The sequence below is a fragment of the Chelonus insularis genome, unplaced genomic scaffold (genome assembly GCF_013357705.1).
Source record: "Chelonus insularis isolate UGA/USDA-ARS -01 unplaced genomic scaffold, ASM1335770v1 contig_3_pilon, whole genome shotgun sequence".
Taxonomy (NCBI): Eukaryota; Metazoa; Arthropoda; class Insecta; order Hymenoptera; family Braconidae; genus Chelonus; species Chelonus insularis.
In genome coordinates this window covers 1,436,904-1,457,080 of record NW_023276556.1, presented here as the reverse complement: position 1 = coordinate 1,457,080, position 20,177 = coordinate 1,436,904, and the positions used below count along the sequence as shown (strand labels likewise).

Here is a 20,177-nt window from a genome sequence, read left to right as displayed (position 1 = left end):
GAGAGAAGATGGAAATTGTTTCAATAGTTGAACGCTAGATAGAGCTTATCCACATTTTTTTTTTCATCACAACAATCAGATGTTATAACCTCAAATTAGTTGTTGCTTTCTGAAATTTTAGAGTAGGCCGGTCTTTTTTCAAAATGACCAGCCAACTTTTTCGAGTTTTTAAGAATAATTCATTATTTTGTAATCTCCAACAAGTTCGACATGGACATAAAATAAGGGGAAAACCTCCTGGAATAGCTTTAACTCTTCAACAAAGATTAGAAAGTAAATGTTCGCAAGTTAAAAAACTTCAACCTTGAATCTATCACATTTATATTTATTTCAATTATTAATAATAATTTTTTCTAATAGCTTTAAAACAAATATTAATACACACATTTTTCAGAGATTAAATTATCATCTTGTCAATTTACTCAGTTATTTTAGTTTCACGAATTTACTCGACTATACTCTTGGATAAATTTATTTGATCATATGAGTTCTTTGCAATCAGTAATACATATTCCATTGCTTGATCAGTAAATAATAAATGATATATTTGTATGTTTTAGAATTAAAGGTAGTTGATCCAGAAGTAGACTTGAAAGTCGATATTGGATTTAAGCCCAAAAAATTATCAAGGGCTATGTTGTCTAAGGAGTATATGCAATATGTAAAAGAAGTAAAAAAAAATCCAGAATTCGAAAAAAAAGCAAGAAAAAAAGAATGTAAGATGATTAAATGTATTAGCAAATCTGTGAATAATCAAAAAATAAAACTATTTTATTTTTGTTTTCAGTATTGTTTGATCAGGAATTTACTGAGGAAGAGTGGTTTAATTCAAATGCTTCTAAAAATATAAAAAATATTGCTAATCATTATGGAGTATTTCAAGATCTTTTTGGAGATGCATATTTTTATCCTGCCTTCCCTTTGAATGTAAAATATGAATCAGAAGATTTAGAGTTAATTCCTGTAGTTCACAGAGGAAATATTTTGAAACCTAGTGAAACGACGAAAGCTCCTTCAGTGTACTACAATGCTAGTCCTGATTCTTTATGGACACTTTTACTCACTACTCCTGATGGAAACTTTACGAGTCAGGATTTAGAATATTGCCATTGGTTTATGTGAGTAGAGAGTAGAAATATTATGAATGTTACGAAAGTTTCTTTACATCATCATTGAATAGATCTTGAAAAACTAACACTTTATTTTACAGTGGAAATATACCAGGAAATGATTTGAAAAAAGGCGATGTTTTAGTCGATTATATGAGACCTATTCCTTGCTATGGCATTGGTTATTGTAGATATATATTTGTTTTGTATAAACAGAAAGAAAAAATTGATTTTTCAGAGTACAAAAAAGAACAGCCATGGTAAAACTTTACCTAAATATTTTATTGTTTTAATCTAATAAAATAACCATAAAGTTTATTTAGCATAGAGAAGTAATTTTGTTGTTTTTTTTATAGTATGGATTTGCTTCAACGTAATTGGCGTACACTGGATTTTTATCGTAAATATCAAGACCTAATTACGCCAGCAGGTCTGGCATTCTTCCAAGCAGATTGGGATCCAAGTCTTCAGGATTTTTATCATCAGACATTACGTGAGTAGTTTGAAGTATTATTATTTGAATGGTAGCATAAGATTAAAGAAATTTCCACTATAAAAAAAAATGTTTTAGAAATGAAATCACCGAAATTCGAATACGACTTTCCACCACCTTATGTTCGTCGTCAGGAGTGGTTCCCTAAAGCAAAGGCATTCAATTTGTATCTTGATAGGTATCGTAACCCCAAGGATGTAAATCAGGATTACTTGTTAAGGAAATTTAAAAATACTCATCCTTTTAGAGCTCCTTATAAAAAATACAAGTATCCCCTTGCCCATCCATTCCCTCATGATATGCCTACATGGTTGAAAGATCAAATGAGAAAAGATTATTTAGGTTATGGTAATATTAATGAAATCGAATAAGTTACTTATTAATAACGTTAGATGTAAGCTATAAATGAAAACAATTTATACTAATGATATTTGATAAAATCGCTATCAAAATAAAAAATAAATTATTATTACTATTATTAATTTATAAAGTATTTTTTACTGTATTAATCAGTTTTTGTATTAGCTTCAACTAGATGTCTACTGCGATATTTAACGTCAGCTCTTGTTATAACTGATGCATCCAAAACCTCATGTTCTACTGTCAATGCTTTGAATTCTGAATCTTGTTTTTCAAACAATGCTTTTGATTTGCATTCTGCTACATACGACTGATATGAATTTCTAGCTTCCTCTTCTTCCTCAGGACTCAAATCGAAACTACTCATTCCAAATAGAATTGTTGCTTTTTTCGTAACTTGAATAAGTAAATTAATAGCTACAAGGAATGTCGTTAATAAAAATTATTTAGTGGTCTAATAACTTTTGATAAATTAGATGAATTTATCGATTTTATTTTACCATCGGTATCAACTTTTTCTAATTCACATTCATCAGTTGATAGAGATCGAAATTTTGTCCTTAACTGAACCTTATCAATTTTGGTTTCAGAACGTCTACCTTTTTTATCTCTTAATTTTTTATCTCTAGGTGACTTTTGTTTTCCACCCATGCCAGGTTTAATACAAACCATCATGACAAGCATATTTTGCAATGCTGTTTTAATATTTATCAGCAGTGCTCCTCGAGATTTTCTCAATTTTGTAAAATCAGCTTCTCTTTTTACTTCTATTTCTAGTTGACGGAGCATTTCTTTTTTATTTGCTTTAAACCTAAAGGAATCAATAAATCTATTTTATTTCTTTATTCATATTTTTCACATAATTTCCTTATTAATATAAATATCAAACTCAATTTACTCATCATAGTCTCCATTAGTTGATATTGAGTCTTTTAAATTGTTTAAAATCAATATAGCGTTATTCTTCTTGTTCAATAATGAATCACGCTCTTCAAGGCTCTTTTCCAATAGTTTAAGTAGGCGCGTCTTCTGCCTCGCCTGGTTTTTAAATCTATTCCAACGAACCATGACAAATGTTATTTAATTGTACAATTACTATGTAATGATGTTTACAGGTGGTAAGCCTACTCACCTGGTAAGAAACTCATCATATGATCGAGTTTGTAAAGTATTCTTGACTCGTTCAAACATTCTCTCTAATGACTGGACATCATTTTCAAGGCTTTTGTCAATGCTAGGTGATTTTTCACTTAATTTTTCTATGTATCTTGTATCACTCTATTAAATAGAAGCAATTACTAATTTAATTCATTTAAAATAATTGGATTTTTTTCCGGCTATAAATCTTTCTATTCACCTCGACTCTCACTAGTAATCGAACATCAGACCATAAATTTTCCACACGTTCTCGAATAATTTTTAGAGTTCTCTCTCTTTCTCTGATATTTTTCCAAACTTTAACTACCATTTTCTTATAAACTTTTCGCGTTTCTTTCAAATCATGAGCTGCTAATTGGCCAACTTTTTTCGCTTTCATTACTAGGTGATGTTGCTCTTTTCTATCATCTCCTAAAGCATCAATAATTGCATCAAAATGATATCTATCCTAAATAAGCAAATGAAAGATTTATTTATTTTTTCTTTTTGTTAGTTTATTCATCAGTACTGCTGTAATAGTGAACCTTCTCTAAACCATCTATCATAAGCAAATAAGTCAAGCGCAAAGACTCAGCAGCTTGTTTATTCGCAATAGCTTTATCATAACAATGAAGTATTTTTCGTTTGTGAGGGTCGGGATCTTTTAAAGTATTTTGGTCTTCATATTCATTCATTAAAGACGTCCATTCCAGCTGTTAATTCAATTTATTAATTATTTGGAACTATTTGAATAAATAGAAAGAAAAGATTGTCGGAAAAAAATACTTTGAGATCAAAGAATTCTTTGATTTTTGAAGTCTTCAAGTAGTACAACTCATTTAACTGCTTTCGTTTAAAATCGCAATCATCCACAACCGCACGATAGACAGTCTAAAGAATGAATGTTACAAATAAAATTAAATTTTATTATTAATAAATTTAAATATAATCTTGTCCTACAACATAGTCCTACGTCTGGATCTCGATTCCCATAAGCCAACTGAAGATCCTTATGATCTGCCAAAATTGTATGCAATCTTCTTTTATCACCACATTGAACTTCTTTCAACACCTCTCGAAATTCTTTAACTTCAGCTTTAAGAGTTCTCAACTCTTTACATATTTTTTTTCGTAATCTTACAGCTTCCCCGCTTTTTATTTTTTTCTGTCGCCCTGTACAAAGAAAAGCAAATTACAATCTTTCTTTCATCACAATTTACCATTTTATTGTACTTTTAGTGAAAAGAAAGAGAAAAAGAAAAATCTTTGAACCTTGATTGAATTTATTCTCTTATTCGTCGATAAAATTCAATTTTGTATATATATATATAACATAAAAATTCATTTTTAAAATTATTTATTAAAGTTATTACTAAAAATACTAAATCAATTTTACAAGACGATTGGTATGAATTATAAATAATGGAATAGTTTTGTTGTAGTCTAGACTTTGCATCATCAATATTCAAAAACCTTTAATTCAGATTATTAGTCAGAGGAAAGTTGACGTTTAATAAAATAATTAATATTATCACTGGAGGCGAGTTAAATTTATCATTAAATCAGATTTTCAATCTAATTTTAAGCCCATCAAACAAAGTTAGTGTCAATGTTTGCCGCCAATAATAATTAATTTATTTATTAAAATTAGATAATGTTTTTACCCTGAAGCCTCAAAATTCCTTTATATTGAAAAATTTTGTCTCTAACTGTCCACCTTGGATCTTTTAACCAATTATTTAGAGCTTTTTTCTTGCCTAAAGTCTTGAATTTAGTATCCATCGTTCTGCTTGGAATTTATCAAAAAATCATAACCTCAGCCAAACAAGATAACTGTCAAGTATTAGTATTCTGCTGTTCTTAGCGCTATCATTATTTTTTTTTCGATAGCAAGATATCTAAGAGTGCTTGAAAAATCGTAAGGGTTGAAACAAGAGTGAGTGGATCGATAAGGTATTCTCGACCATGTACCCTTCAAGATCCTTGAGGCGATGCATTACGATAGGGTGCAAAGGAAAGAGGAGAGAAACAGCTTGATTGGATGGCTCAATTGAAATGCGAGTTTAATTGGGGTCGTGCTGCCGTTATTCTCGTTACTGCCCTCGTTACTCTGAAATTCGTCTGATCTAACTGATATTGATTCTACTGCAAGCTATTCATTGAAATACATTCAGCTTTGTCTAAACTCTAGACACTCGCAAAAAATTTATAGTGTCATTAATTATTATTAACTTAACCCAGTTCTCATCCATTTATATCACTTAAATAAATAATTCCATTAATTTACATTTTTTTATGTGTTTCTTGTCCTGACAAATAAAAAAAAAATTTTTTTATTTCCCTCCCCCATTAAATATTGTCATCCTTTATATGTGTTTCTCTCTTCAGACATTATATCCCTCAGACAAGTTTCTCCCCCGATGGACCCACGAGAGACTTTGTCCTATAACTCATCACAAGTTTTTTCAATGAAAGAAAACATAATCATAATAATACAAAAAATTCATTCCATTTAATGACAGATTGTACTTTTTTAATGATTTCTTTTTATGTGACTTCATTTACTACACTTCATAATATTTTTTTTCTCTCCCCAGTAGACATTAAAGAAACGCAGTATTGCAATTGAAGTTTATTTAGATTATGATAGCGGGATTTTTTTATTCCACCTCTTGATTACTATTTTCCCATCTGGTCTTGTTTTGAAATAAATATCCATTAGAAGAATCAAGATAAATCTGCCAATCCAACCCTTTTCTCATTTCACCATAAATAAATAATAATAAAAATAACGAGTAATTTATCTGTTGATTTACGATCCAGTGTTTCATTTATTCCAAAATTCTTTCCAAACATTTTAGATAACTAAAAATGAGATAAATAAATAATTACAAAAAAAAACAAAAATTAATGAACAAAATAATGAATAAATCATGCCAGTTTTCATAAAAAATATTATTCAATTAAAATGTGGATAAAATAAAGCGATTTTTCCTAAATTGTTGTCATTCCTGAGGGGCAGAGATACGATTGAAAAATCATTTCATCCTCGAGTAAATTTATCTATCTGATAGCCCCAGGGTGAACGCAATAAGCGGTAAACTATATTGTAATGTGTTTAGATTTTCGTTTATCTTGCCACATGTAGACACGTGTTGGTACACATATTGATCTCAATATATCGTGAAACTCAGATGAAATTTAGTATCGTCACGATTAAATAGACTAATTCACTTGGTAGCCAGCTATAGATGAGCAAGGTCTGTTTAATTGCATTTCAACCTCTCCCACCCTCCTCCTACTCATATCTTTCAGTAGTTGATCAAAATCGTTCATAAAATTTCCTTCTATTTAATTCCTTCTATCCTCCTCTTTTCCTTACCTAACTGTTATTTTCCCATTACTTCTATTATTTTCTTAATTAAGGAGAAAGGCAATGATTATACTATTTTATAGCATAAAATGTGTGACAGGAAGTGTTAAGAGATAAGGAAAAATAATAATGGGAAAATAAGAAAGGTTTATCTGTCTCGAGAAAGGGAAAGCAAGCAATCAAGTCAGTTGATCTAGGAAAGACCCCATGAGACTTAACTTCTGGCAATAAGTTTTAGACCAAAAAAATAAAAAAACTACATTTAGACATTAAGAGCTTTAAATACTTACGCAACAAAGTCTTATGCAAGTTATCTCCAAAACATTAGACTCTTGTCTTTTTTAATCCCTTTCAACTTCGCACTTTTGTCTTCAAGATAAATAAAAAAAAAGTTTTTGCATCAAGCCAAATCTAACTACACGGAAGTTTTCCTTTCGGTCATCAATCTCTGTTTCTTCTTGTCTCTTTTGTCAGACAACTTATGAAACGTGAGGAAAAAAATGTGGAAAGATTTCTTTCTTATTCAAGTGTCGCCTGAAGACATTTCTCTTCGATCATATTCAAATTCTTTTATTTCTCGAATCTCCTTTTTCTTTTTTTTTTTAAACTTTATCTCCGGGCACTATTAAAACTTTTCACTAAAGAGAACGATCGATTTTTGATAACTCAAGTAAAAAAATACGAAATATAGAAACATTCATATACTTTACTTTACCTGCTTCATTATTACATAATTTCTGGCAAATTTACTGATTGAATGAAAAATAATAATAATAATAAAACGACAAAAATTTTCAGTTAAATTGTAAAAAGTAATTTTGTAAGTAACTTGAGTAATTAATTATTGACGTAACTGTTTTCAATCTTGAAAATTGAATTTGCGCTACTTTCCGCTTTGCTTTGGAAATATTCAACCTCTGATGAACAATGCTAAGTGATATTTTAACAGTTCAAACGTCGGTAAAGCAATCTCCAGTTGTATTTACACGTTGTGAATTGACTTGATACACTTTATATAGCTGTAGAAAGAGAGAGAGAGAGAGAGAGAGAGAGAGAGAGAGAGAGAGAATTTAAGGGATGAGATGGCTTTAATTAATCTCACAGTGTAAATATACGTTGGGCAAAGAGGTTGTCGTCTCATCCGCAGCGTAGAAAAGAGTTTTATAACAAAAAATAAATGAATCAAGGGATAGAAAATGTAGAAATAAAACTAGATTAAGCGTCCAAGTCGCTTGTTATTTTCGTTTTTGTGGAAAACATCATTTTTTTTCATTCAATTTTTGTTTTTTCATGTATAATTTATGCCGTATCGGCGTAGTGAGTTTTAATTAACGATAAACTCTTTTTTTGTGTGACATTATCTCGCTTCATTTTCTTTAAAATGCTTTTAACTTTCAAACATCTCTGTAAGATCTGCATGGTGGTGGTGGACCACTCCACACTCCATTCTCTCGACATGTAGGCCTTTTCACTGGTTGTAGGGGTGTAACATAGCCTGGAGAACACGTTACTTGAATCGTATCGCCAGGTTTGTACCAAAATTTCAAAGGAGCTATTTTTCCATGCGGCGGATCGCCTGGATAAGGACACCTCACTTCACCTAAAACATCAAATAAAAAATGAAATTTAAATTCAACAAAAAATGCTCTATTTTAATTACGCTATGTGCTTTCAACTTGGAATTTTAAAAAAAATATATATATATTGCAGTGTATGCTGACTAGCTAGGTGAAAATAAAATAATTTAAAAGAAAGCATACAATTACTTGACCTTAAAAATAATTCAAGTAATAATAGGGTAGATGCACTGAAAGTCGGTCACATATAAAATGTATATCTGTATTTTTTGTTATTATTTTTTTTATGTTATATCAGCTTGTTTTGTTTCTCATTATTAAATCTGTCAGTTTAATTATTAATATTGCTATGGAATAATTAAAAAGCTGTTGGTTATTTGTTTATGTCAGAACTATATTGAATATAGTCAATTTTATATTGATTTAATTAATATTGTTCAATTAACTAATTAATTCGTTATTGTAATTATCATAAAGCTTTGCCTTGAAATAATTAAAAAAAATATTTTAACTTAAGATCTCTTTTTCTGTTTGAGCATCGTTTTCATCAAAACAATACAAACATTCTAGAATTGAAATATTTCCAAATAAGGATGTTGCAAAGAAGTTGCATTGCAAAGCAAGAATTCTATCATTTTACTTAGTACTTTTTTTGTACAAGTTCTGTTGAAGTCTTGATTCAGGAAATCAAGAATTCAGGTTTTTTTTGCTTCAATGGATAAGCAATGTGGATAAGTATTTTAATTTGTTTTTTTAACAGTTGATACATCAAATGCAAACATTTCAAATATTTTCACCTATAACGATAGCAGATTAATATTTTATTCCAGCTTTAAATTTGATTTTTATTGTTGAACATAAAAGAGGTAATATTTCAACTCTCCCTCTGAGTATCTAATGTTTTTTGTCAGTCATAGAGCTGGCAAATAGTAAGATACAAATAAAGTAGAACAAAACCTTGAACAACATGAAATTAAATTTATCCATAAGTCTTCATGTTCATTGCATTGGACATAAAATGTGTATAAAAATGATAATAAAGCATGGAAATAAAGTACTTTCCATTAAGGGTTTTGAGCTTTTTTCTGTTACATCATAAATGATACTTGTACGTACATGTAGGAGGGTTGTGAGACCAAGTTCCATTTTCCGTACAGATAATCGATGCCTCCCCAAGTAGTTGATGACTAGGCAGACACGCGAACCTCAAAAGAGATCCAACTTTCTTGACGCGCGTTCTTCTTTGTTTTCCGGAATGTGTTTTTCCTTGCTCAATTATCTTTCCATTCTTTGGAGCAGGAGGTGGACGACAAATTATTTCTAAAGCGAAAAAATTTTTCAATTAATAAACTTCATGTTGAAAGCTTTATGATTTTTTTCGATAAAAGATTAACTTAAATCTTACGTGAACAAATTGGAATTGATGCGTTCCACGTGCCGTCTTCTTTACAGGTGATTGTTGGAGGTCCTTCGAGGTTATTCCCCCACATGCATGTAAATGAAGCTCTACCACCAACAGTATTGTTATGCTCTAAAATTTGGAGTCGAGCATTTGACGCAACTATCTCAGGACAAAGTATCCGTTCACATCGTGGTACCTCGTTCGACCATCTTCCTGCAATGCGCAATCAATTTTCCATTAGACAAACTTTTATTCCCCAGCCATTCAATTATCACAATTCGTTTCATCCTGTAATTTGATGGCTAACGAGTCTGATTTGCAATTAACTGTTTGATCTAAATTATTTTAGACATTGCTAAGATTCAGAAATTTTTGCATTACTATTATGAATAATTTTAATTGATTGATTATAATTAAAAAATATTAACTTTAATAAAATACCAACTTTTTTTTTATCAAATTATAATAACACAGAAAATGTACTGAAATATTTAATAAAGATGAATGATTTTAAATAAATTCTCATAACTAAAGTAATAGAAAAGTGAAAATTTCATAACCAAGTGAACATATTTTTCCTCAATTAAAAATGAAAGCTGAAAAAACAGTGAGAAAAATAATTCAATGGAAATATTTGTTGAACAAATTTTTTCAAGATTTATAAAATGAGATTAAATATACGAGTAACAGAGAGAAAATAAAAATTGGAGCTGCTAAAAAAAAGAGAAAAAAATACGGATCAGTAATTTAAAGCCAACGGGTGGACAAAATAGCCCAGAGACTAGAGTATTTTATTTTCTGTGTCGTAGAAATTGGTGAGAACAAAAGAAAAAAACACTAACCGTTGTATTGGCAACTCAAGACTCTTGAGCCTTCCAGTCTATAACCATCAGGACATCTAAACTCAGCCTTGTGTCCCATTCTTGTACCTTGAATCTTAGCGGTCATAGGTGAGGTGATAGAACTCAACGTAGGACAGTGGATGTCTGGTCACAGTGATTGAAAAAAAAATTGCCATCAGAGATTGCTATATGGAAGGTAGAATTAAAGACTTCAATGCTGTTAAAAAGATTAAACCTACCCACGACGTTGATACGAATCGAATTCGTTAGACCTTTTGGTGTTGAACAAGTGTAGGTACCAGAATCTTGGTTTTTCACGTAATATATCGATAATCTGTATTTCCAATCTTTCTCAGATGCAGCGATAGCCCAGCCTGAAAAAATTAATTAAATAAAATGAGAATGGAATAAAAATTGAGTTTAAATAAAAATAAATTTATTTTCTATTCAACCGCAATCAAAACTTTTAATATACTTTGTTTCTAGTTTTTAAGTAATAATTTTTTATAAAACGTTGATAGAAGTATTAAAGTAGAACAACGAAACAATCAACATGAATTTAAAAAAATCGTCGATAAAACAAATCAAATAATGTAACATGTTTTCTAAAAGTATGTAGTAATGAATTTCAATGGCAATTTTTGTAAATAAAATGAATTTTCCATTATCATATTTTATATCACTCAGTAAAATTTAAATATAGACGAAAGTTTTATATTATTTAATAGACTTTTCGCTCTTTTGTTTTATTTATTTGTTGAAATATTTTATGCATTGTGCTTTAAATATTGAAACAAATCAAATATCAAATCCGATTGTGACTACCAATTAATTACTTTCACATTTATAATTAGTTTTGAAAAACGTATATTTTTTTAATTCTAATTACATTTTTTATAAACATCAACTGAGTTCAATTTAAATAGAATATAAGCGGAAAAAGAATTAAAAATTTTGTGTTGAAAAAGTTTTGTGAGTAAAATTAAATTTTATTTGAATTATATTATTTCATATGAACTATTTAAAAATTAAATTGGTTTTTTTTATGAAATAAAGTCTAATTTTTTGGTAATTTTCTAAGATGTTACATTATCAATGATAATTTCAATTTTTAATTAACGAGATCTATTATGTGCCATTTCTATAAACCGATTAGAGATAGATTTAGGACGTTCATAAAGAATAATTGAGTGAACTAAAGCGGCTTATAATCGTTCAATGACATTCTGTCTAAAAGAGAAACGAGATATATTGAGGAGCTTTTGAGATAGGACAATTTAACCCACATTTACAGACTTTTCTGCAGTACAGTTGCGTTGAAAGTTTCGATAAATAACTCTGGTCTTTACTTTTCAACCAACTGCTAGATTGGAACAAAGAAATACGAGAAAATTAAAGTGTTAGGAGAGCACTCGTTACTAAACTTTTCATCCCGACAATTAAACTGCAATTCTGAATGCATGAAAAGGGAAATTACACGGTCTTTTTCACCTTTGTTCACTCAACAATCATTGTTTAATAATGACCTGTAAGGTATTGACGAAAGCTTGAAGTCCATGTCCATTCAGGATTACCCATTCGTCTAGCAAATAAACACTCGAGGTGTAGAATACTTCCAGGAAACACTGCCAAAGCTCCTGAAGGCTCAATTGCTGCTGATCCTGTTGGTAATCCAAACAAAATCGTTGGAGGTACGTTATCTGGAAAAAAGAAAGTAGTTATTATTTTCCTTGTTGTTTATTTCTCCTGCTAAATAAATAGAACAATGCATTGACGATTTTGATCAAAAGATAAAATAAACATTCAAAAAGCAATGTGGAACTTTTTTATGGTTGATAACAATTGGTGCACGATTTGATGGAAAATTGAAAAAGATGATTTATGACCGAGTTAGAAAATTATTGAATTTACTAATGTTTCATTTAACATTGGTAGACCTAATTCTCATTCAAATCCTATTAATTGTTATTGATATTAAATGTTTCCTTTGACTGTATTAGAATCAATATTAATTAATGGCTGTTTGGTTGATGTTTGCAGTGGTCTAGGTATTAGTATTGTTCATCTAGTTAGATAATTAGCAATACGCTCTGTCATGTCTAAACCATAATTATAATATCGGTTAAGTAATTACATAAAATTTTTATTATTTTATTCAGCGATTAGTTAATAAGGTATTGTTCAAGTTTCTAGTTGAATAAATAAAAGAGTAGTACTAGGATATTTAATCACATTGAAATTTTTTTAATTAATAAACAAATATTTCAGAGACGAAATAAAAAAATTTTATTAAATAAACATCACAGTATACTTAATTTTATCGTCTATTTTTAAAGCATAAAAATTTTATTTTAATGAATAACAAACTATGGTAAGTAATGAAAAATTCAATTGAAAAATATGTTCAATTGTATAAAAAGTACTACTAAAAAAATGTTTTTTAATATAAAAATCTCTATTCATAACATTTAATACGGGAAAAATACAAGTTTAGTAAAGATAAAAAATAAACTATACGGCTTTTAATAATAATAAAAAAAGTACTAAATATGAATACAAAATGGTGTTGATATAAATTTTCAACAAATAAAGATTTTCATGCATCGAGTGCAGCTCTTGAAAATCTCATTAGAAGAAAGAAAATGGAACAATAATGAATACGATATTGGAAATTGATACGCAAGCTAGTTTTTTGTTTATTTTTTAGTTTCCGCATAATTTGAAAAATATGGAAATATCTTATATATAAATATTATTGAAAATTTTTTATCATCTATTATTTTAACTACACATAAGATAAATAAAAAGTAATTTCAGGATTAATTCGGACATCTTTTCTATTACATGTTTTTTATGGGTTAAATCGTTGTCTTGACTAGTAAACTAGCCGACGGCGACCACATGCTATACACACATAACAATGTTGGTAGCTCTCACACATTTTTCATGACAAAGCGACAAAACGCTTTGTTCCAGCTCACGCACGCAATTTTGTTGCCTCGGACCGGCTATAGCAGCTGTTTCTCCCTGGACGTTATTTCGCAATTCTTTTCACTACTATTCGCACACCCTTTTTTCGCTTTTTGTCACAGCTTTTTTATTTTACCTCATTCTCATTCTCTTTATAGACGAAAAATTAAAAATCCTTTCGTTTCGTGTGCATGTAGATCTCTCTTTGGATGATTATCTTAGATATCGAAAAACTTTTGTTTAATGTTTAAGTTTCAGTAAAATGTTAAATACAACAAATTTTTAATGAAACTTTGTGCAGGGAAAATGAATTCACTTTTATTAAATTTTTAATTAATTAAAAGTAGAAGCTGGAAACAAAGTATTCTTATAAATAAAAATCAAAATTTCTGAGTATTTTATAAAGATTAAAAACAATACTTAAATATCATTTAGAGTAATATAGGATTCGAATCTGTACCATTATTATAATATTTTATATTTTAATTCCAAAAGGACATCTTTTCATTTACATTATTAATTGTGCACAAAATTTTTAATCTGCATTTTTGAATCAACATTTTATTTATTACTTTTTAATATTTCAACAGTGCTAATGTATTAGTCCCCATTATATAATTTATAATTAAGTCATGACAAAAAAAAATGACGAGTAATATTTGAAAAAGTCTTTTTCTGTAACAACAATTTTCAAGAGTGTATTGAAAAGTGCGATGTAATGTGCAGTACCAAACTAACAATCTGCATTTTATAGTAAAGATGAGAAAGAACAAGTAAAAGAGCGAATAGGGATGCGAAACATGTACGTGAACTGAAAGTAAATCTAAGAAGCTGTTGGATCGGTCCCCTTGGTGCAGACGTTTGCCCGCAATTCCCTCGAGTATCAAGAGACAAGGGGAGTGGTTATACTCTTTCCCTCATTCCTTCTCTTTTTTACTACTTTTTCGCACCTTACTTTCACTCGATAAAAAATGTATTCGCTCATTTTTGTCAGAAGGAAGCGAGACATTTAACAAAAAGACATTGAAAAAGTTAGTGAAATTTTCAGATGGAAATGATAACATCCACCAGTGTCGAATACATGTTCATTTTATATTTATAATCAAGTTATCAAACTAGAAAAAAAAAACTAATAATTTGTTAATACCCCAGAGATTTATCTACGAGAAAAATTTTTAATTTTATCATAAGTTTGTAAAAATTTAAACTATGAAAAATCTAAATGCATATAGATGCATATGTATGCATAAAATAACATCAATTGACGTCAAAAGTATTAGAGATATAATCTAATTAACGAAATTTTTAATAACTTTATCTGAGCGAATTTAAAATTCCCTCAATATGAACTTTCTCGTAATAATACTAATTAAATTATTTAAAATTCAAAAGTTTTATGATAAAAATATTTTAAGCAAACCAAAAAATAGTACAATAATATCCAGCAGGGGTAATAGTTACTGTTATTATCATATAAGTAGGTAGTTATAAGTTTTTTCGTTCCACAAAAATGTATCTAACTTCCGTTGAAAAGAGTATCATTGAATTTATTTCTTACTATAAAAAGCGCGTTAAACTATTTTAATTATTAAGCAGCTTCATAACTTAACTTTTCATTCATGTTCACAACTTTTAGTTGTTGAGTTAAAGTAATTGCGTAAAGAAAAAAACAGGAATCATTTGAAAGAGATGAATTTATTATCACGTAGAATAGTAAAATAAATATTTTAGCTTTACTTAAAAATGAAACAAAGTATTTTATGATCCTCATGATACTCATAACCGAAATAGGTGAATATAATATTAGGTCAGGTAAAGTTTCGCAGAGACAGTTAAAAAAGAGGGATTCTTTTTTTAGCTAAAGAGTTTATCGATATTTCAGACATCAGTTAATATTTAAAACACACTCTTTTCAAAGAATAATTTAGAAGGTAATTTGTTATAAAAAAAATCTTATAACTTCAAATAGCTTGAAAAAAGCATTAAAAAATATGCGAGAAAATTGCTTCAATGCTCAAAATGTGTAGGAAAATATATCCTCTAAAATGTATATTTTGATGAATTTTTGAAACCCACAAAACAAGCAAAGTTTCAGCTCTTTACATGATATTATTTTACACGTAGAATTCAGGCATTTACCTAAATACTTGCTGCAATATTTTTGATATGAGTAATCGGTTAAATCTACTTTTTGCCTGCATCTCTGAATAGTAATAAAGACATTGCTATTTTGAATAATTTATTAGACATGAAAAAAATTATTCATGTACTAGTCTATGTTTTATAATAATATTTACTTTTTTTACTTATCTAAAGATCAATTTTGTCGTAAAAAAAGCATATATTGTGTCGGACTGAATAATTTTTATAGCAACCCAATATCACTGTGTTCCAGCAAATACGACAGAAACGGAAACTTTTTTGACATTCTCCTACACGTTTATTGATGAAAAAAATTTTCTATCCAGAAAACAAAAATGATATATCATTTATTTGAATAATTAAAATATTTTTCTAAAGATAAAAATATTTGTTCGATTTATAACAGACAGTATTTGAGTAAAAAAATGATTGAATTTTTAGTGAAAGAGGGTGCATTGGAAAACTTGTAATTTCCATATTTGAAATATTTTATTCATTTTTTGCTATTATCTTTTATTATTCCATAAAAAAATAATTTAACAAAAGGGAGAAACAATCCCTCAAATGTAATAAAAAAAAAATACAAACGAGACGTAAAAATTCAGAAACATCAAAAGTTGGTGAAAAAAAAAATGTATTTTCTAAAAAAAAGAATAATTTTACTGAAAAATGAAAAGAAAAAAATTGATTAAAAAATCAATCGATAAAAGGCTTACCAGTGTAATTAGAAATGGAAGTGGTGGGTAAACAATAAGGTTGTTTGGAACTCCATTCACCATTTCTACACTGTAGAAATGGATCACCAACAAGTTTGTATTTTCCTAATTCTCGACATCTCATTGTGACTCTCTCACTATGTGGAATAGTAATCTTGTCCGCCTGAAAGACATATCGCATCATAGAAATGTCATGCAAAGGATAACTTGGTAATTTTCGCAACAGCTTTGTCTTTTCATGCACAAAATGTATGAATATATTTTAAAATCGATATTATCTTAAATGAAATGCTGATGTCGCTTAATTCATATGCATGAGGATCAACGTAATTTGCCAACTATAAAAATATATATCGCAATCAAACTTACTGATATTGTGATGTTTTTATAAGTAATGATAAGGAAAGGATGCAACCCCTCCAGCTTGCAGTCACGTTTGCTTGAAATCTCCTCTGTAATAAAAGTTAGAAATGTTTTGATGTAATTTATATGTAAGGTATAGGTAAAAGTAATTCTAGAAATACGTGAGATAGCGGCTAAAGACAAAGTTTGAATCCAATTATACTCGGGAGTTGCTTTCGTCGACAACGTGGGTTATAAGCTGATGTTTCCTCCTTTTTTCTACTATTTTTCTCTGTCTCACGAGGTTTCTAACTCTTCTCTAAGTCCTTGGGGTTCTTAAAGCTTATCCATATATTGTTTTTTCTCTTAAGAGATAAGGATTTTTCTTTTATACTGCTTTCAGGGATTTTGTTGTAATTTATATTATCAAGAACATCATCACACATTTGAAAATTTATTGACTCGAAAAAACCATTCTTTTTATATCTTTATTGTACAACTGGTATAGAATATAAAGACAATATTTCAATTATTTTCATAGCTTCGAAAATATTTCATGCACGTCTACGCTGTTCCGTAATAATTAGATCAGCTGCTGCTGCTCTATGCCTCTCAATAATTCACTCTCCAATAAACATATTCGTGCTCAAAGTAGAGAACATTAATGTCATTGTCTTCTACACAATAATACTGCACTCGTTAGTAAAAAAAGTATAATAAATAATGTATACCGGTGATATTATTTATTTCAATAAAGTTTATAACACTTTAAATTATTTTATTATTTCAATTTATTAAAATAGGATGATAATTGAGGAAAGAAGGTTTAGCTTAACTATTAGTGTTTTTGATAGTGAAAGAAATAATCTTCTTACCTTCTGATGCATGAGAGAGACTGATGAGTCTGGGAATGAAGAGAAAAAAAAACCAGAGAGCGTTGAAGTTCACTGTCATGATAGTTGAATTTTTTTTTTTTGCCAACATACAACGTCACAAGATGAGCTGTCAGTACAAGTAAAGATGATGACAAAACGACTACACTTATTTGGCACAAGAGATTTGAGTTTTTGAGCCGCGTTGTTGACTCAATTAGATGACAATGTAAGCAACTACATGGTATCGTTGATTTAAATGCCACTCATCTGAGTTGGTTCAAGTCTGTAGCAAAACTAAGCCCTCACTTGGTCCATAGCACGGTTTTCTCTTGTACAGTAATATTCGCAAGCTCTGTTCCGCCTCTATTGCTACCTCTTCATCCCCCACAAGCACGATAAACCCCGTCGCTACATCCCTATGGCGGGGAGCTTTCCAATTTCCCAATCCACTGCTAAAACGCTCATTCGAGGCGCAAGCGCTCTTCTACCTTCTTCTTTTCTCATCTAGAACTTGAGAACGCATTTTTTTCTGGACTTCACGAATGCGCTCGCTCAATTAGTACATCCACTCTGTCTTCCTACAATTTCTTCTAGAGCTGCAAAACAATTTTCAAGAGTGCTTTCTACTCTTCTTTCTTCTCATATCCCATCCATTGTAATTGTTACTACCCTCAAGAAGGCTATTATGTAAAGCAAAAATGTGAGGAAGATTTTAGTAGATATTTTAAAGAATATCTAGATTAAAGTAAAGTAATGAAGAATTTTTTTATATTCATCTTTGAAACAATTTAAATGTGGAAATTTTAATGGAAATCACCTTTTTCATATATATATATATATATATATTATATATATACATATAATATGCAAAGTGCATAAGGTACAATGTTAACCATATGGTTCTATTATACAGCGGCATTAACTTTTCATTTGAAATTATTTGAATTCTTGACAACATTTTAATGAACAATGAGAACGCAAAAAAAATCAAAAGAGAAATTTTTTCTGTTTTATATCTACTATGTTAATATATTCACACGCTGTTTTAATTAAATAATTTCTTTTTATTTTAAAAATTTTTCTATCCATTACTATTATAAAGAAAAAATTTTTTTCATTATAAATTAGGTATAGATGAATATTTGTACAATAAATTGAAAAATTTCTTTCAAAGGTATTTAATTTAATTTTTCTCTTTACTAATAACGATGATAATAATAACAATAATAAAACATTTCATTTCATCCAAATATAAAATTTGTAAGTTGAAAAAAATTCAACATAGCTGACTCTTTTTCATGATTTGTAAGAAAGTTATATTTTCAATCTTTAATTTTTTATTAGCCTAAATAAAATAATAAAATTTGTATCGTGATGATACACTCATAAGATTTTTTATAACACTAAAGTAGTTCAGAACTGAGTTTGAAACGATTTTTATTCATTCGAGAATCATACCATCCACCTTTTAATCTGACAATTCTTTATTATTTCATTTCAATAACTTTCCTAATAAAAAGTACAACTTTCATGTATCGCAATGAATACAAAAAAAAATGGTTAAATTCTTTTTCCCAATTCAATTAGTATTCATCTGATATGAATGATGATTCCACTTTCAATCGGTAAATAATTAGGCTGTTATTCTAATCGAAAGAGTAATTGGTGTTGATTACATATTGCTATTTACATTTTACAGAAAAACGTATATTTCAAAAAAACAAGTCAGTTATAACGTCTCAAGTACACTAGAAAAATATTCTACTCATAGACATTTACTTTCAATTTTTTATTTTTATTCTATGATTTTTTTTTTATCAAATAATTATGTGAATAAAGTGGAATTCATGAATGATTTTTCTCGAAATATTAATTTAAAAATGAAAATAAGCATGTTATGAGAGTATTACACTTATTCTTCTCTGTTTGATAAAATGGATACCAGTTATTGATTAAACAATGTTATACGTAGCATGAAAGTTTATATTGTTTATTTATTATATTAGCTTTGATAATTTTTCTTTTCATTTATCGTTAATTGAAATACTTTTCTCTATACTTTCTGAATATTTCATTGCAATTTTAAAAATGTCGTTTACAATTTATTTATTTATAAAATATGATTAATAAAATTTAATAGAGTTTATGTGATTTACTAGAGGCAGTTATAAATATAATTTTATTGTACTTCGTAAATATTAAAAAGTTATCACTCAAGATGTATTTGTGTGAATATAACTTACCATGCCCTATGGCGGTAGATAAGAGAAGGTTACTTAATACAGAAAATTTGTATTTTATAGATATGCTCATCTTTCAGAGGCTAATGGAGCCTTTATTCTATATTAGAAACCCTCCCTTATTAATAATATCAAATTGAATGGGATAAAATAACAATAAACAAAGAAAATTTATCCTGATTTGCCGTTCAAGGCTCATTTAATAAATAATTTTAAAAAATCCTATTTTCAGCAAAAAAACTGAAATTAAATTACAATTGTCATAAACACTCTGAAACACTCGAAACAGTATTCTCTTTTTTAAATGCAATAACTTTTATCATTCTATAAAAAATCGAATCGGTAACATGGATATTCTTGACGTTTATCGATTGTATTTTTAATACTTTCTTTTCGAAAAGTATTTTAGAAGAATTCATTTCACATTTAAAAAAATAAGATATAATATGGATTGAAATTGAAATTACTTAATTTCAATAGAAATACATTATATATTATTTAAACTAGGATAAAATTCATCAGAATATCGATATTTCCAAATTACAGATTAAATATTTTATAGAATAGCATTTATAAAATTATCTATGCTCAGAATTTAT

The 20,177-nt window shown here is 28.6% G+C and overlaps 3 protein-coding genes across 4 annotated transcripts in view; 1 reads left to right on the top strand and 2 right to left on the bottom strand.

The window, feature by feature from the left end:
* The window catches only part of mRpL38 (mitochondrial ribosomal protein L38), a 28,889-nt gene extending 26,848 nt beyond the window's left edge, over positions 1 to 2,041 (top strand). The window contains exons 1-6 of one of the 2 annotated variants that reach the window (XM_035085675.1): positions 59 to 273; positions 561 to 716; positions 788 to 1,118; positions 1,211 to 1,369; positions 1,466 to 1,602; positions 1,681 to 2,041. In XM_035085675.1, coding sequence (XP_034941566.1) covers positions 144 to 273; positions 561 to 716; positions 788 to 1,118; positions 1,211 to 1,369; positions 1,466 to 1,602; positions 1,681 to 1,973 — 1,206 coding nt within the window. In that variant the 5' untranslated portion in view covers positions 59 to 143 and the 3' untranslated portion in view covers positions 1,974 to 2,041. Of the gene's footprint in view, positions 1 to 58; positions 274 to 560; positions 717 to 787; positions 1,119 to 1,210; positions 1,370 to 1,465; positions 1,603 to 1,680 lie in introns of those variants that run through there. The other variant, XM_035085676.1, reaches the window with a different exon arrangement.
* Positions 2,042 to 2,107: 66 nt separating this feature from the next.
* Positions 2,108 to 4,883, bottom strand: LOC118068302 (uncharacterized). Its single transcript, XM_035085602.1, is given in 10 exon segments — positions 2,108 to 2,379; positions 2,463 to 2,773; positions 2,861 to 3,013; positions 3,095 to 3,240; positions 3,320 to 3,568; positions 3,645 to 3,812; positions 3,886 to 3,960; positions 3,962 to 3,990; positions 4,060 to 4,272; positions 4,764 to 4,883. Coding segments are annotated over 10 exon segments (1,734 nt in total). The 5' UTR covers positions 4,882 to 4,883.
* A 2,834-nt stretch (positions 4,884 to 7,717) lies between these two features.
* Positions 7,718 to 17,737, bottom strand: hig (hikaru genki). Its single transcript, XM_035085773.1, has 9 exons — positions 17,339 to 17,737; positions 16,491 to 16,573; positions 16,122 to 16,284; positions 11,820 to 11,993; positions 10,533 to 10,667; positions 10,294 to 10,437; positions 9,455 to 9,664; positions 9,166 to 9,369; positions 7,718 to 8,072 (listed from the first exon to the last, which is right to left on the bottom strand). Exons 1-9 carry the CDS (start codon positions 17,445 to 17,447, stop codon positions 7,867 to 7,869), a joined length of 1,428 nt encoding a protein of 475 aa, XP_034941664.1. The 5' UTR covers positions 17,448 to 17,737; the 3' UTR covers positions 7,718 to 7,866.
* Between the last annotated feature and the right edge of the window lie 2,440 nt (positions 17,738 to 20,177).